This window comes from Mchenga conophoros, linkage group LG3 (genome assembly GCF_057382185.1).
Source record: "Mchenga conophoros isolate Kocher_MC1m ecotype Shallow Benthic linkage group LG3, M_conophoros_male_GT1.1, whole genome shotgun sequence".
Lineage (NCBI taxonomy): Eukaryota > Metazoa > Chordata > Actinopteri > Cichliformes > Cichlidae > Mchenga > Mchenga conophoros.
In genome coordinates, this window is record NC_140528.1 from 24,211,851 (window position 1) to 24,230,447 (window position 18,597).

The window sequence follows — 18,597 nt, forward strand, 5'->3', positions numbered from 1 at the left end:
ATTAATAATTTTTATGTCCGGCTGGCGCTGTTATCTTTCTTCCAGCTCTTTATTTTGGGCTTCCATTCGTCTACACTTGTCCTCCAGTTGAAGTTTCTCTTCTTCAATTTGTTGCATTTTTTTCTGGAGAAGGTAGTTTTCCTTCCTACTCTCCTCTAACGCCCTTTGGAAGGATGAGAAGCCATTTGGGGAAATTGGCCGGCCACGCCAGGAAGGAGAGGCGGCGTAATCTTTTTGAATTGGTTGTTTTTTTCTTGGAAACATGTTGGAGTTTCTATACGATGACTTTGAAGAGCTTGTGGTGAACGTTTTGTAGGCTGCAAACACAGATGCTGCTGAAACGAACTAAAACTTGCTGTTTCTCACCCCTACTTAAGGAAAAACATCAAAGGACTTAAGATTCTTAAGATCTATGACATCATCACTCCCTAAGCCAATGAGATTGTCACAAGACATTTTGGAATGGGGTATTTTTTTTTAAACTGTTTTCAAACTTAACGTAAAATTTCAGTGTTTCCTGGTTGTGGACTATTGGTTAGTCCAGCCGATTAAGAAATTAATTGTCACAAACATCCCTAATATTATATAACAGACGACAGAAAACAAGACAGTTTTTTTTCTACGCAATAGCGGTATAATAAAAGTTTTTTTAATTATCCTACTTTTTAGAAAAGAGAACATTTATTGAAGAATATGTATTTAATTAAAAAACTCTGTTCATCTAAAGCAGGGGTCAGCAACCTTTAAGACCCAAAGAGCCAAAGAGCCATAATTGGCCTATCTGGGGTTGAAAGGCTCGATAAATGCACGGCGTTTCGCCGGGTACACCGGCTTCCGCGAGTGTGATGCTTATTTTGAGCGATGAAAAAATAACAAAATATAATTTTATTTGTATATTGCAAAATCACAATAATCTTCCAATTTAGAACTACAAGTTAAAAAAAGAACTAACATAAATAAAATACACTTCAGCTAATTTATTTTCACAAACCACGCGGAGCCGCACTATAAGGACTAAAGAGCCGCAGGTTGCCGACCCCTGATCTAAAGGGTTTAACAAAAAGGGGGAGCTTCCTGCTGGAAATTGAAATGTCCCCATGTCCCCACTGGGCGATCGTGGCTCAAGAGTTAGGAGTTCGCCTTGTAATCGAGCCCCGGCTTGGACAGTCTCGGTCGTTGTGTCCTTGGGCAAGACACTTCACCCGGCAAGACACTTCACCCGTTGCCTACTGGTGGTGGTCAGAGGGCCTGGTGGCGCCCCAGGGTGGCTGTAGCTACATCACCAGTGTGTGAATGTGTGCGTGAATGGGTGGATGACTGAACGTGGGTGCTTAACTAGTTAAAAAAACAAACAAACATCGGTCTCTTATTTTTTATGTCACACAGGAAAGAAGCTTCAATGTCTGATGAGAAGACATTAATTTGTTGGTGTTTGTGGTGTTTGGTGCAGTTTTCTTGTTTTCTGGCTTGTTGTTTATTTACAGTGGAGATGAAGATCTCTAACAAGTTGATTTGTTCACATTTGCACATTTTTAAGAGGAATGTGTTTTTTTGAGTTTGTACACTATATGCATGTAAGGCAACCGTTTCCTTTTTCTGTATTTTTGTGTGCTGCTCTTTTAACAAAAGGGGAACAAAAGACATTTAAATCGACCTCAGATGATTTGTTTAAATTTTTACAAGGTCTTACTGAGGTGATGCAAAGTGAAACATGCTTCTTTTTTGGTAATGTGCTGGAAAAGCTTGAAAATTGACCTTGAATGTGCTTAAAAAGTGCTTGAATTTGACCCTAAAAATGTGTATGAACCCTGCATATATTGCAGTATTTACAGTTTATAGTAGGAATTTCATGGCAACAGCTAATCTTTATTTTGTTTACTGGGAAATGAAATGCTGCCAATTCACAAAGCTGTGCTTCAGCTGCACTTCCTGTTGTAGACTTGTGATGCACACAGGCTCTGTTCCAGCACTCAGCATGTTCTTCCTTATTTGCTCCACCAGGGGGAGCTCCTAAACTATGACATCTTGATAGGAGTGAACCAGGGAGAGGGGCTGAAGTTTGTGGACGACAGTGAGGACAACGACGGCATCTCAGCTGCGGCGTTCGACTACACCATCTCCAACTTTGTTGACAACCTCTACGGCTACCCAGAGGGTGAGGACGCCACCTCTGTACACTGCCACTTTTTCAGTTATTCCATTTTACAGCCTCCTCTCACTTAACTGCATTTTGCAGCATCATCAGGTTTTGTCTCATTAGGAGCCGCGTTTGTTGATTTGTTCGTTTTTTTCTGTTTGCTGTATTCATTAAAATAAACGGATAATCGTCAAAATGACAAATGTGGACAATTATCAAAGCTTACATTACAATTCTGACAGCTTGAGTTCACATGAATTTTCAAAAGAATATAAAAAGCTGTGAAAGTGCTTTAAGCGTTTAAAACATGCGAGTAAAGAATGGAATCAGTAACATGTGAGCCCAGTGAAGTGCATCAAACAAGACAAGCGTGCTAAAGAGAGCCACTCATCCACATCACGGCGTGTCTGCGCCTTAACCTTTGAGGCTCTGTGGGCAGTAATGCTATCATCCCCCAGGTAGTCGGCTCCCAATCTCAGTGTCGGTGTTTCTGACAGATCGGCCTGCGAACCCCTCACAGCCGGACCACAGTCACAGTACAGACATGTTTGGATAATGCAGTCATGCTTCCTCTCTGCTGCCTGTCACTCCTTCTGTTATCAGAAAGACTTTTTTTTCCTCTCTAGATTTCTCACTCGCTTCCTGTTTACGGACCACCAGTGGGTGGCACCAGCTGTGGCCACTGCCAAACTCCATGCTGAGTTTCAGTCCCCAGTTTACTTGTACACGTTCTACCACCACTGCCAGACCGAGACGCGGCCCGAGTGCCGACGCCGCGCACGGAGACGAGATACCTTACGTGTTCGGCGTACCGATGATCGGTGCCACGGACCTGCTCCCGTGCAACTTCTCCAAGAACGATGTGATGCTGAGCGCTGTGGTCATGACTTACTGGACTAACTTCGCAAAGACTGGGTAGGCCTCATGTCACAGTAGTGTAAACTGTACACGTTACTGTATGTTCACTGATAGCCTTCTAGTCATGTTGAATACTTGAATCTGGGTTGCTAGTTTAATTCCCGTGTGGCTTTGAAGAATTGAACATACTGGTTCACCAAAAGCATCCAGATCCCAGAGCAGCCGGTTGGTCTTAGATAGTTTAAAGGTTGCACAGAGAATGGGCCTCCTGTCTGTATTCAGTGTATTGATGCCACATGTTACTTATAATGGAGACTGAATATAACTTTGAACTGAAACGTTTAACCTTTATGCTCCACCAGGGACCCCAACCTGCCCGTCCCTCAGGACACCGAGTTCATTCATACCAAGCCCAGCCGCTTCGAGGAGGTCATCTGGACCAAGTTCAACTGGAAGGACAAGCAGTACCTTCACATCGGTTTGAAACCTCGTGTCAGAGACAACTACAGAGCTAACAAAGTGGCCTTTTGGCTGGAATTAGTCCCTCATCTTCACAGCCTGCACGACGTGCTCTTTCCCACCACTACGCGCTCCCCCGCAGGCCGTGACCCCGGCACCATGAGGCCCAGAAACAACGTTCCTCGAACCACTCGTCATCGTTACCCTACCTTCCCATCAGATCCTGAGCCCGAGGGCTCAGAGCGCCCGCCCCAGGACCTCTTTCCCAGACACACCCGCGACTACTCCACCGAACTGAGCGTGACAGTTGCAGTTGGAGCGTCGCTCTTCTTCCTCAACATCCTGGCCTTCGCCGCCCTTTACTACAAGCGTGACAAGCGGCACGAGATGCGCCGGCACCGGCTGTCCCCTCAGCGGGGCGGCCCCGCCAACGACCTGGCTCACAGCCAGGAGGAGGAGATCATGTCCCTGCAGATGAAGGACTGGGAGCACGACGCTCACCACGACATGGAGCCCCTGCGACCCCACGACATCCTGCGGCCCGCCTGCCCTCCCGACTACACCCTGGCGCTGCGCCGCGCCCCCGACAACGTGCCGCTGATGAAGCCAAACACCATCACCGTGATCCCCAGCACCATCACCAGCATGCAGCCTCTTCACGCCTTCAACACATTCCCCTCCACCGGCCACAACAACACCCTGCCCCACCCCCACTCCACCACCAGGGTATAGTAGGGACAGGCCCGACACAGCGCCACCTAGGGACCAGGAACACTGGCTCTGCTACCGCTCTGGAAGGGAGGCCTCTAGACGTGGGCCTTCGTTCTGTCCTCTTATTCTCTTCTTTCTCCAAAAGCAACTCCACCTGCTGCGTCATGTGCTGTGAAACTTGGCAGCTCCCTCCACTGGTGGCATGTGGAGGTGCAACTGAAGTGTCCAGCAGCAGATGAGCAGTTTGGGGTGGGTGACTCAGATCTTTCAAAGATACTGTTTTCAAAGACGGTCTGCTGTTTCCAGGCTCAAGACCTCCAACATTTGTCAAAGGGACGAATGCTCTCTCGCTCCTCGCTGTTTTCTCTTTTTTACGTTGGCGTCATCTCTTTTTCCATCTCCTGTGTGTTATGTGCACATTATGCTTCTCTTTTCTACATCCGTGTTTTATTACTGCTCTCTTCCTCTCATTTGACACGCCTCCCTCCTGCTCTTCTCTAAAAATTCCCGATCTGCTGAGCAGTCTGGAGGGGGAGGCGTACACTAAACATATAACTATGAAAACACTGATATCTTTCATTCGACCAGCATTTTTAGGTGCCAAGTACTTAAGTACTGCTGTGTTTCATTTCTCATCGAGGGAGAAGAAAAACCAAAGAAAAATAGAGTTTCGCTATTTACCGTCAACTAACAGAGTTCTGTCATGTTCTCATGACAAAGTGCCAAACTGGCCTCAGTCGTGATTTTCTTTCTTCCATCTTCTCTCTTTTTGTTGTTTTGTTTGAAGCATTTGTTTAATTGTTGTTTTTTATTGTGTGGAAAGAATTTTTCTGAAAATATAGATATAGAGAAATGATATTATATATAGTTCTATATAAAATGTGTACAAAGGAGAAAGTATATAAAAGGGTTTTCTCAGTGGGGGATCTATGCATGAATTATTTTTAAAGACGCGGGGAAAAGGACACTGTACCTGTCGATGCACGTTTCCCAAAATCTAAACGAGTCATATCGCTCCATGTTTGCTACTTTTGGTTTTTGGTTTTCTCCCGCAGAGTAAGAGCATCTCAGGAGCATCGCAGGAGCATCGCAGGAGCATCGCAGGAGCTCCTGAAGTCAAACGACGCCTCCCAGCACTCATTTATTAAAACGGAGTCGATGCCAAAAGTCTTAAACGTTAGAATCAAAGCAACAGCTGTGAACTCAGTCATGGTGTCATGTGCAGCCTCCATCTTACTGTCACTACTTTTTCATTTTAGGGTACGTGAGGTAAAGCGTCCGTCGATGTAGCTTGATTGTACAAAACTATTTTTCTACGTTATTAACAAAACAGAGCAGAGATGCTGCTCCTGTCTGACCCCCTTATGTCTGCCACATGTGTATTCTGACTTCATATCATCACTGCTCCCTCCCTCCTCCTCTCTCCATCCTACACCGCCTTTGTTATTTAACACCGACCCCCCCAAACTGATAATCAGACAAATTCCCAAACAGCTGACTTCACTGTGTCGACACCGTTCCTGACTATTTCTGACCTCAGCTCAGCTCTGCTATTATCCTCACATTAAGGGTTCGTTCACCTGCCTGCAGATGATCTGTGAGCTCGTCGGTTGTAAATTAAACTCTAAGCACACTGAGGGTAACCGGGAGGCGTTCAGGCAGAGGTGGGACCAAGTCATTGTTTTGCAAGTCTCAAGTCAAGTCTCAAGTAATGTCAGGCAAGTCAGAGTCGAGTCTCAAGTCACTGGTGTAAAAGTCCGAGTCAAGTCACAAGTCTGAAACTTTGAATTTCAAGTCCTTTCGAGTCTTTAAAAAAAAACAAACGAAAAAATAATGTTGCAGTTATGCTAAATGTAAATATTAGACCATGTAATTTTAAAATCTGTGTTTTTCTCAACACATGACAAAATAGTGAACTTAGAAAATATACACAAATTGTGAAATTGCACCTCTTTAAAATGCAGCTCAATTAAACCTAGCTCCAAGAATAATTTTCACCGACAGTTCTGAGATAAGCTGCATGTTATTCTTGGATGCGCTTGTAGGACCGGCTTTAAAATCGCATGACAAAAATATCACACACATTAAAAAAAACTGCATCACCAACGTAGCCTGGACAACATTTGCTAGTTAGATGAAGTCAGCTATCTCATCGTAGCATATTTATATGCATATTTATAATCATACGGTTCTTGGAGTGAGTGCATACACTCATGAAGTTTAGTAACTTCCGGTCACTGCAACAAGCCCAGGTACAGTTTACCGACGGATGGGTACAGGACCTTGAAATGCACCGTGTAGAACGAAAGACCATCGTACGAACAAAGGTAAGTTTACCAGTCTCACAAATCGTCGTCATAAATACACATTCGTTAACAGTTTATTAATAGGACCTTTGAGCTCAACGGTAATTAATTAGTAGTGGAAATAATTTCTGGTACCCATCACAGAAATGTAGCAGTGACAATAATATTGTATGCTGTAATCGTACTGGACAATTAGTGATACAAAAAACCTGTTTTATCCTGTGAATAAAAGTATATGTTTTTGTCAATGTGCCATAATAACAGAGGCGAAACGCAATATTGTGTCAGGACAATTCACTATTTATGCACAATAAACAAAGGAGCATAGCGCGACAATTTCTGTTCAGCGCCAGACTTGCTTGTAACCTATATCACCAATTATGTTAAGAAAAATGACGCATTAACTACAACAGCAGACTGACCTTTGTGTAAATGCTTGGAGCAGACTAACCTGTGAGCTGGAGTGTTCTGGGACGTTATATTTGATCTTTGAATGGCTGCAATCCAGGCCATCCGTCGCGTCTTTGTTACTTCGGAAACATGGCTTGAACAATTTCTCTTCAACGACGTAATCCGATAACAACCGATCTCTTTACCTGTCGGCTTCCCGTGGCTGTCATGCGACCGGCTATTGCAGTTAATAATACAACAGCTTCTTGACATTTTTGTGTTTCTTTTTATCGCTGTATAACTGATTTTAATTGAAAGCCTGCGTGCGCTAGTACCGCTTGCCACGAGTTCCCAGAATCCTTTGCGGTTCTACCCGTGAATGACGTCACATTTTCAATCTCTATATAATATGCATGTTAAATTTTATATTTGGGGTAAAATATCAAGTCTTTTCAAGTAAACCGGTTCAAGTCCAATTCAAGTCCCAAGTCATTGGTGTAAAAGTCCAAGTCAAGTCACAAGTCTTAGAACATTTTTTCAAGTCAAGTCTAAAGTCATAAAATTAATGACTCGAGTCTGACTCGAGTCCAAGTCATGTGACTCGAGTCCACACCTCTGCGTTCAGGGCCTGCAGTGCAGAGCTGCAACATGAAAAAAAGGGATGGGGGCTCAGATCTCCTGAACAGGGTGGAAACAACACGGTGGGTTTGTGCTGTTTGTGATTCCTGCTCCGTCACTCTGGTGGAGACGACTGCAGCTCAGCAGCGCTCCCTGCTGACCCTCTGATGAAGATGTCAACAGTGTGTAAACTGAGCTGATGTGCTGCTGTTTGAGCCCACGTGGTAGCGTACGTCCAGTATGGGAGAACTTAGTCACCGGTGCTGTCTTTGCTTGTGCTCTAGCTTTAGCCTGTTTGATTGTTTGTTTTCTATTTTATTACTGCCTAAAAGGGGAGGTGGGGGAAACACATGCCTGACTTCTCCTGTCAGAGGTTTTGTAAGCTCAGTGGAAGGGAAACGTGCACAATGTAAATCATAAAACAACTGAGTGGGGCTGTGCTGCAGGTGGATCAGTGCTGTGGACAGTAGCTGTGGAAAAGAGACTGGACAAAGACTCTCAGCCTTAAATACAGGACAGAGGATGATCCGATCATCTTTCAGCTAACAGTGTCGAGCAGAAGGACGGCCGGCTGATGCGTCCGTACGAACCCTTTTGTACTCACTCCTGTGTATAAGGAGGTGGCGAGGGGTTGTGTAGTTAACCTCAGTGATAGGTTTGTAGCATAAACCTATTCGTTGGAACGTTAAGGACAATTTAATTACATAGCAAAGCAAGACACGAGTAGGCAAAGTTCTTCATGTTTCCCGTGCACGGGAGAGAACCGGACAAACGCCGTTCCTTCGCTTCACCCCAGTTGCTCTCGTCCGCTCCCCCGTAACACTGCTCTTTTATTGAGGTTACATGAATATACATATGACGTTCATTAACATATGACGTCTACATACAAACAAAGAGTACGTCGCCTGTGCGTGCGTGTGTGTGTGTGTGTGTGTGTGTGTGTGTGTGTGTGTGTGTGTGGGGGGGGGGGGGGTCAGAGTGTGACCCCATAAAGACTTCCCTAAACCTGCTGGTCTGGAAGTCCAGCAGTTCATCTAAACAAAAGGCACTTAGCCTAAATCAGATATAGATACATTTATCCTAAATGAACAGAGGGAGTGACTTTAAGTCTGATTTCAGACTATGTCAGTATTAGTTAAGCCAAGAGTCGGGCAAAAGCTTTATGACCCGGAAAGTTCTAATTCCCACAACATATTGTTGGATTAGTAAGCAAAACTTTTCTGTGATGAAGATTTTTGGGGTCGTTGTTTTAGTGATGGGTTCATTCTGTCAGTTAGGTTTGGCTTGTTTTCTTATTTCAATAGAGGGAGTTTTACTAAACATGGACATGTCGAGGAGCGGCTCATTATTTCTGTAACAGTGCACTTAGAGAAAACTGTCAGGTGTCGCCCCCTTTGGTGATGATGTTTTGTGCTCTGATGAGCTAATAATCAGCTCTCTTTTCCTCCTTCTTTGTTCTAAGCAGGCCTGCAAGATTGAATTAACAGCGCTGTAAAACATTGTTGTGAGAGCAAATATAAGGTGAGCTTTTCCAGATTACAATGGGCTGAGGGAAAGGTCACCTGTGGGAACCTGCGAGTTCCTGTCTAAAAGGATTGCAGCGAGTCAATCCAGTCCAAGATCATAAAGAACTCTTTTTCTAAAAACAAAAGAAAGAACAAATAAATGAGCTCATATTGATGAGGGTGGAGACTCTGATGCTTTGTGCGTGAGGCTCCACTATCAGCAAGATCTAGTGTGAATGTGTGTGCATGATGTGTGTGACTGGACTGACCATGTGGACTAAAGTGTTGACTGACTTGACACTGAGACAAAGACTGGACCAACGTTAGGATGAGTAGATGCTGACAAACAATTCACGACGCCGGTAAGAAAAAGGGTGGATGCTTTGCTTTGCTTTTGGCAGGAGCAGGAGCACAAGAGAGAGAGGGAGACCGAAAGGTATCGATTTGTCACATGGCATCGATTTGTCACATAGCATCGGTTTGTCACATAGCATCGGTTTGTCACATGGCATCGGTTTGTCACATGGCATCGATTTGTCACATGGCATCGGTTTGTCACATGGCATCGATTTGTCACATGGCATCGGTTTGTCACATGGCATCGGTCTGTTAGGTTTTGGGATGAGAACGTGTTGGATGGTTATCTGTCTTGGTCTGGTGGAGGTCTCTTCCCATAAGAAGACTGATGACTTTTTCATTAACACTGAAGTGTTTCTTTCTTCTCTCCCCTCAGATGACTTCACACTATAACCAAGGACACCTCATAGGGGATCATCTGATTGTGGCTTCTCTAATAATCTTTCTAATAGTAATATTGTTCACTGTTATGTTACAGAGTGAAGTGAGATTAGTGCTGTAAAACTTCCACAACACTGAACAGATGCCACCACAGATATGTTGAAATCTCAGTCAAAACTAGCAAAAACAAATGAAATCCATGAATCAGAAATGCTGATTGTTGAACAGATAATTCAGTCTGTGCATGAGGAGGATCCACTTTAGACTAAACTACATACAGAAACACAGGAACCAGGGCACAGTGTAAATCCAGGAGCTCTGTGTGCAACAGCTGACCTGTATGAACACAAAACACTGATTGAAGTCCACGTTGATGCTTTCTGTCTGTTTAACTTTTACATTTGAAGCAACACATTTTACTTCAAACACACAGATCAGGTAGAAAACTGTGGATTAGAAAACAAATTCATCAAGAAGGTCCTGAAGCAAGAAGTTCATCATTGCATAGAGTAAGAAAAAGGACATGAATCATCCCACGGGTCTGTGCAGTCGTTATGTTATCATCAGCTAAATCATGTCTGCATACTGTGTGTGTGTGTGTGTGTGTGTGTGTGTGTGTGTGTGTGTGTGTGTGTGTTGCTTTTTTAAATCTTCTACTTAGAGTTCAAACTTGGATAGTGATAAAAACATTGCACTGCTTCATTTAATATCTAATTGAACACATCTGTGGTTGAATTTGAATCTTAAATGTTTTGATTTCAAAGATGTGGTTCTGATATGAAGGAACAGGAAGTAAATTGTTGCCATGGATACAGTGAGACAGACGCCTCAGACCCTTATTTTTTATTTCTTTGACTTTTTATTTTATTGATTCATTTCTTTATTTTTACATTTTAAAAAGTGTATTTGTCTGAATGAACTAATCCCCATTTCCCATGCTTTGTATCACTGGTCATACTGGGAACAGCCATAGAAAATGTTTGCAAAGAAGAAATCTTAAACATGAGCAGATTCTCAGGCGATTTCTGTTTCCTAACCATTGTTTCAGTGCACACGTCCCATCACTACATGTGTGTTAAAGATTTCTTTGGGATCAAAATCATCCACTGACAGTTATCAGTACAAACAGGATGCAAAAATCCAAAGTTCAGACTTCAGAGTTACTAAAACAGAGATCTGAGGAAAACTGGTTCTTCACACGACGTTTCATGTGTGAACAGTAGAGGTGGTTTCATTTTCACATGTAGGTGTTGCAGTGAGGATTGCAGGGAGACATTTGCTGAATAGCTGCAGCTCTGCTCCTGTAGACTGCCTCTGAATGTGTGTGTGGTGATAAAGTCACTTTAATTAAATGTCACCTGTCAGGGAAAACTTTGTGTTGACTGAAGAAAGTTCACTTCTCTTTCATTGCAGCTCCACTCTTATTTTTGATGCACTCATTTGTTTCATAAATGATTTCAATGATTTTGCCACAGCTCTGCATTGTCAGGTCGGAGCATGTGTGCTTTTGATGAAATGCTGATATGATGACGCTTGATTGGGGAAAGATTTCCACAGGTGGTGTTGTTGGTCTCCTTCTTCCAGTTTTCTTGTTGCTGCCTCTCTCCTCGCCTCAGTTGCTGCAGCTGTATCATGTATGTTGTTATGTTACATACAAAGAGGAATTTGTGACATTAAAGAGTAAAGATTCTTCTAATTGTTTTCATCTCATCTCCTACTGCTTTAGTCTGCGTGGACAATATATGAGTAAATCATTACCAAGCCAGATTATATTTGGAATATTTCAAACAGAGGACATTACAGTGAAATCTGCTTTCAATGTGACATTTACTTTGATCCTTTAAGACACAGTTTATACATCAGACAAGCTGTTTGCAGAGCGATTAAATGTTTGATATTGTTGTTAAAGTTGTACAGATGAGCGTTAATCACCAACAGCTTCATTCATGTGGATGAACTGGACGGTTCCAGGGAAACTATCAGGATCACACGCCTCCAGTGGTCACTGTGAGTAACTACAACTCTGCACATACAATAATTAAGATGAAGAAATGTTTTTATTGTAGAAAGATGAACCAAATGTAGTTTGACTCTCTGACAAACGATGGCAAGATAAAAGTAGTTTGTTAAAAAAGACACAAAAATGGTAACAATGCAAACAAATACAAACAACAGCATATCCTGATATGAGGCTCACAGATCAGGATCAGTACAATACGTAGCAACCGACATTGATGTTGCCATGGTGACCGCTGCTATATATAGTGTTTCTGTTACCTCACTTGTCTTAAACATCAACGCTGGCTGTTTTTCATTTTACTAATGAGTCCACTCTCTTCCCTCACTTTCGTCTCTTCCTCGTGTTTGAGCTCCTCTCAGAGAGGATTTAAGAAAGAGCTTTGATGATGGCTGTAGCTCAGGAGACAGAGCAAGGCATCTAATGATCAGAAGGTTGGTGGTTCAATCCCTGACTGCTCCAGCTGGCACACAAAGTATCCTTGAGCAAGACACTAACCCTCTCCGATGCATCCATCAGAGTATGAACGTGTTAAACAAGAATCAGTCCATTCACCATGGAAATATCAAAGTAGAAAGTGATGGCAGTTATGATTGGCTGCACAGCTGGATCACATGACCAGGTGAGTGGTACAAATAACAGGAAGCTTCTCTTGTGGCTTTAATAATCATTTGAATTGATAACTTGTGATTTACAGACTGTTCTTTATCTTTTCATTGTCGTCTGAAACACAGAAAAATATCAATGTTGGAAAATATGACATTTATATCTAGTTTCTACAGGATGGTTTAATTCTCCAAAGGCCAGCACAGACATGACAAAGTTATTTCATCATTATAATGCACAAAAACAAAAAGCAGGATGAGCCCTGCTGCTCACCAAACTTGTGTTGAATAATAATTTGTGAATCATTTAGTTTAAAACATCAACTGACTGAATCCATGAATCTCATCATGTGTTTCTGAGTGAAAGACACAGACATGAACAGACTGAACTGTTTCTCTAACAGGTAAGACTAACTACAAAGAGTCAATTCATACCTAAGTGTGCCAAAAAAGTCTGAAATACCCTTCATGAAACCAGTCGATGGATCCCAGAACCCAAATCCAGGATAAAGAGGTTCAGTGAATGTGGTGTGGAAGGTGTGGAGGTGGATCAGAGAGTCAGAGGAGACTCTGTAGAAGGACAGAGTGCCAGCAGGACAGTCCACACACACTGCTACTCTGTTAGAGACAGAGGAGGAGGAGGAGGAGGAGGAGGAGATGGGTGTTTCTCTGTTATTGTGCCACACAGAGGAATAATGATCAGAGCAGCAAAGACTCCAGGACTGATCATTTCCACCAAACACACACTCATCACTCCTTCCTTTCCTTTTGATTCCTCTGTAACTCACTGATATCCAAGCCCTCCTCGTCCACTCGACCTCCCAGTAACAGCGACCAGTCAGACCATCTCTACACAGCAGCTGTTCACAAACATCAAATCTGTCTGGATGATCAGGATGTGACTGAAGCTCCTCCACATGTGTCACCTTCCTGTTGTTGTCAGACAGTTGGAGCTTTGTGTTCACTGTGTTTGTGTCGATTGTGAGTTGACAGGAATCTAAGTTCAAAATACTTATTAAATACATACATCATTGATTTAATGCCAAATAATTTCATTTCCAACATTTACAATAAATTAATTAAAAATTTAATGATTTTTAAATAAATGTAATTAATCAATTAATAACACATTTAATTAATTATTTAAGAATCTATTTATTTAATTCATTTGGGCCCTTCTAGCCCTGCAGCTGTGCACGTGCTCACATATCCACTGGTATGTGTCCTACAGGTATTCTCACAGCAGTGCTGCTGAACATTAAATGACCAGCAGCTGTCAGTTCTTCATAATAAGCAGTTAAACTTTGTGTGATCTGCCTTTGGGTGAAGCAACAAAGCCGGAAAAATTGGACACATTCACAGAGCTTTACCACACCATCACTAGACAACAATGGAATTATTTTAACTAAAAACAAATAATCAGAAAGTCTTCTGCCTGGTCTCGTACCTCTGTGTTTCTGTAACATGAATAATGAGCTGAAATTCTCCTCACGACACCACCGATCAGCTCGAAGGGCCCTCGAGTTTACCTGCATGCATCCTGTTCACCTGTCAGCTGTTTAACACCTGCTGCTTATTCAGCAAACACGCCCACATTACCTGGTGACAGTCACAGTTTAATGCGGGCCGCTGTTTGTCAATATAAAATAGTTTAGTTCCAATATTGTGCACATAATTTGCAAATGCACCATATTTTACAGACCATGAGGCTCACTGGATTATAAGGCGCATTAAGCGAAACAAAAATGTCGCATGAGTCAAACTTTACTCAGCTCATTCTTCTTGCTTCCTCCACTTCCGTACCATTCATTCATTCATGTTTAATTCTCTCACAGCTGCTTTATTCCCATGTTGGGAAGGGCGATGGACACTAAGATAACTACAGAATACTTTATAAGTGAACCTGATGCTTTAATCAGGATTTGGGCTATTTGCATTTAAATTAAATCAGTAATATAGTTCTGCCACTTATCTGCTCTAATGACTGGAAATCTGATATCCAGTCACCAGCACAGCTCACTCACTTACAGTCACTGACTTCACTGTTTTTGCTCCTGAGCAAATCAGTTTGTTTTAGATTAAAGTTGTTTCATAACTGCATCATTTTACTGAAGTTTAATGTGTCAGCGGAGCACATGTGGAACTGAACCATTCGCTTGTCTTAATTATCTGATGTTTATATGTGTTACACTTTTTTAATCTTTAATTTTAAATTGAAACTAACATTTAAAAACATTTGGTACAACGTGGAAAGAGGAAGAGTATTTCCAGCAGGAGCAGAAACGTCTGACTCAGCATGACGATGCTGTTGGTGGATACTGAAGAGCTCAGCCTGTCAAGACAGGATTAGGTTATCGTTTTTAAACATGTTTATTCAATTATATTCTGAGGCCAGTTATCTGGTATAATCTTTGGAAGTCTATTAAAATAAAAATAAAATCAGATGTGTGGTCTTTTGGTTGTTTTTGTTTTGTTCAATAAGCAGATGTTGGTGTTTCAGCAATGCAGTAACTTAAGTTTAAAAGGCTTGTTAGAACCTATGAAACACATCATACAGACTTGTGGACATTAGAAGACGACTAATAATCATCATGAATAAGACTAAAGGCAGGAAGGTGTCCTTTATAACTAATAATATTAATAACTAATAATATTAATATCATAGTCTGTCTGCAGCTGAGACAATACAAACTCAAACTGTGGGGAGAAGATTATATCACTTCAGTTTAAATTGACCTTAAGTGCCACATTTTCACAGACTTCTTTATTTACAGCATTTTTTACGTGCTGTATAGATTATACAGTTAGGTCCATAAATATCTGGACAGAGAGAACTTAGTTTCTGATTTTGGTTCTGTACATACACTAAAATCTATTTTAAATGCAACAACTCAGATGTGTTTGAAGTGCAGACTTTCAGCTTTAATTCAGGGGGTTGAACAAAGAGATGCAGAAAAATGTGAGGAACTAAAGCATGTTTAACACAATCCCTTCATTTCAGGGGAAATGTGGAGGAAAAATTAGAAAAATTAAATAACTTAATTAAATTAATTAAATCATAAGATTGTCAGCTGATAACCAGCTTCATGCGACCGCTTATCCTGGTCCCAGTGTTAGTGTCAGTGAATCCAGTTAACAGAAAGATATCCTGGATATACTTGACTGACTTTTTAGACTCAAGATTAATGATCATAATAAAAATTATAGTCTAACATCCAGAAATCTGCACGATGTGTTTCATTATGTCTAACAAGCCTTGTACAGTTAAAGCTAACAGTTACTACATGCATCAGAACATTTCTATATTTTTATATCTATAAAAAGAAATCTGACACTTGCCAGACTTTATCAAAGCTGTGAGCATCACAGCAGAGGCCTTTGTGTCAAAGTAGCTGAGGATCAAACAGAAAAACATGAAGGTTTTCCTGGCCTGGGATTTTATACAAATATTCTGCAGTACATCAAAAACAAAAGAAAACCATTAATGAACATATGAACATTACCTGATGCTGCTGACGTGAAGCAGAGCAAAGTTACAGAGGTTTGATTACAGACACAGCTGAGCGTTTTGCAATTTTGCATCATTTTAAAAAGTTTAAATTTGTTCAGTATTGAACGGCAGAAACGAGGCTTTGTTTTCAGAAGTAAGTAAAAGAAAAAAAAACAGCGGCCGACAGGCTGTAAGAACGGTAGACTTGTGCATAACAAGCAAGCGAATAATGCAGAAAACAGGAAACTGTTCTTGAAGTACAGAGAGAGAGAGAGAGAGAGAGAGAGAGAGAGCTGTGCATGAAGTGTGATTTTATCCTGGTGGCAGCAAAACAATCAGAGGGAATTCATGACGATGTTTATGTGAAGCGTAGTTTGGAGCTTCTTTTGCTGCTGGTTTACTCAATATTGTTTGGAGAGACATCAAACCTGCAGCTTCAGAATCAGCGCAAAAAGGGCGTAAACACAAAGCGTGGAGCCGCCGAAACATCAGAATCAGCGAGCTGTCGGCTTTCAGCTCGTGTCCGTGCAGTCAGGTGAGAAAGTCACATCTCACTGATTCTGATGCGTCGGCGGCTCCGCGCTTTGTGTTTACGTCTTTGTGCAGAATCCGTGTTCCTGCTCTCATTTACTGTTTTAGCTGTTTGGTGGTTGTTGAAACTTTGGGAGGTTTAACCTGAGATTCTGGCGTTTTGGCCAAAATAAATTTATATTAAAAATCGATTCAGGATTTTAATGACTCGATATCACGTTATCCAAGCGAGAATCGATTTTAATCGATAAATCGATAATCAAAACCACCCCTGATGCATATACACGGGTCACACTGCTTATTGAAACCCCCCAAAGATCAGATCTTAATCAGACAGGTTTTTGTTTTCAAAGTTTAGACTTTGCTTCTATTGGACTTTTTATCAGTAACACGTGCTTACTTTCTGCAGGAACAGTTGAAACTGACATAAATAAATAACTCCAGAGCTGATAGTCAGCAGGGGGTTTACAAGTTGTGGCCGCGTTGTCGGCGGTATAAGCTCGACCACTTGCAAGGTGAGCTGGCAGACATCACTGAATTCATCAGAGATGATTAGGTTCATTTTGACAAAGTGAGCAGATATTTAACCTCCTAGGACCTGGCGTCCACATATGTGGACATCACAATTTGGGTTGTTTAGACCAAAATACTACATTTTGCTCTACAAGGGCCTGATATCCACTTACGAGGATGTTACACTGCCACTGTGCTATCAAAATTTTAGACCAATATCCTCATATGTGGCTCTCATTTTTCTCAGAAACAAAAAATGTGGTAATTCTTTGTTTTTACATTCATCAGGTCCCAATCAGCCCAAATATCAAAGAGAAACTAAGAATGAATGCCACGGAGGAGTTTGGGTCTTAGGAGGTTAAAGATTATGCCACTACATTCTTGTCTAGAAGATATTAAAGTGTATTTGGTGACATACAAAAAAGGGTAAAGTTTAAGTATAGTTTGGGTCCACACATGTCCAAACCCTGGTGTGTAGGCCTACTTAGTTTTGAGGAATTGTCATGGGACCGGGGTCTGGGTGACCCAGGGCCTGTAAGAAGTTATGGACATGTGTGTTTTTGGTGCTGCTGTCTCCTGTTTCCATGTTTGTGTATCTAGGTGTGTGTGTGTGTGTGTCAGCCAGGAGCCTGGCCACACCTGCGGAGGAGAATTACTCACACCTGCAGCTGATCAAGCCTCGTCAGAGGAGCTACTTAGGAGTGTGGTGGAGCTGTCTCCGATGCTGGATCATTGCGTAACTTCACGTTAGTCTCTTGGCGAGTTAGTTAAGGTTAGTCTGCAGCATTGTGGTGTTGCTGACGGCTGCCTCTTTGTTATTGCTCAGGAGGAGTGTGGAGACGAGAGGGCAGCGAGCACGGGGTGCTCAGACACTGAGGAGCGGAGACAAAGAACACTAACACTGGCAAGAGGACATGTCAGAGTCGGGAACGCACTGGGGATTTATTGTTGTTTGGATTATTTTGCATCACTGTAAATAAACGCACTGACCTCATCAAAGAGTCCAGCATTTGGGTCGTCCTTCCCCTCATCATAGTCTGCCACGCAGGCCGTGACAGAAAAGCCCACTAAAAGAACGCCCACCAGACCAAAGCAATGGTTTTGACTTGATCAGCATTAACCCCGCCCCCTGACTTTGATGGGTGAAGCTGACAAATAAAATGTATTTATGAACAGCGATGCAGGGCCAGGAGTAGCAACGTGAATTAAATAAATACATCATTAAATAATTCATTAAATGTGTCAGTAAAATAATTAAAATAGAAAACAAACCAATAATTGATTAAATATGTAATTAACTAATTTGAATTGTATATAAACAAATATTGAAACATTTTAAATGAAATTAATGGATAATTCATTATTAATATATTTATTTAATTGATTATGTACATTTTTAAATTAATTACTGAAATAGTTAATTCATTAGTGATGTATTAATTTAATACAACCATATAAATACCATAAAATTGCTAATTTACTCAAAATAAATTTAAGACATCAATATTAAAGGTTAAATTATGATAATGACTACATGCAACTATAACTGATGACATAAAAATGAGGATTTCTTAAGCTGAAGCCAAAGTGCTGACTCATTTTTCATGTTACTCTCAAATGTTTTCCCTAATAACAATAACATAATTACACTTTAGCCACAAGAGGGCAGCAGCATTAATATAAGTCGCATGTATATAAAGGTACAGTGATTATATTACA

General features: G+C 41.6%; 2 protein-coding genes across 2 annotated transcripts in view; both read right to left on the reverse strand.

The window, feature by feature from the left end:
- The window catches only part of LOC146577772 (protein NLRC3-like), a 121,912-nt gene that overhangs the window by 19,596 nt on the left and 83,719 nt on the right, over positions 1-18,597 (reverse strand). The window lies entirely within an intron of this gene.
- LOC146577773 (stonustoxin subunit beta-like) lies at positions 12,755-13,512 on the reverse strand. Its single transcript, XM_085268392.1, has one exon. It carries the CDS (start codon positions 13,367-13,369, stop codon positions 12,755-12,757), a length of 615 nt encoding a protein of 204 aa, XP_085124518.1. The 5' UTR covers positions 13,370-13,512.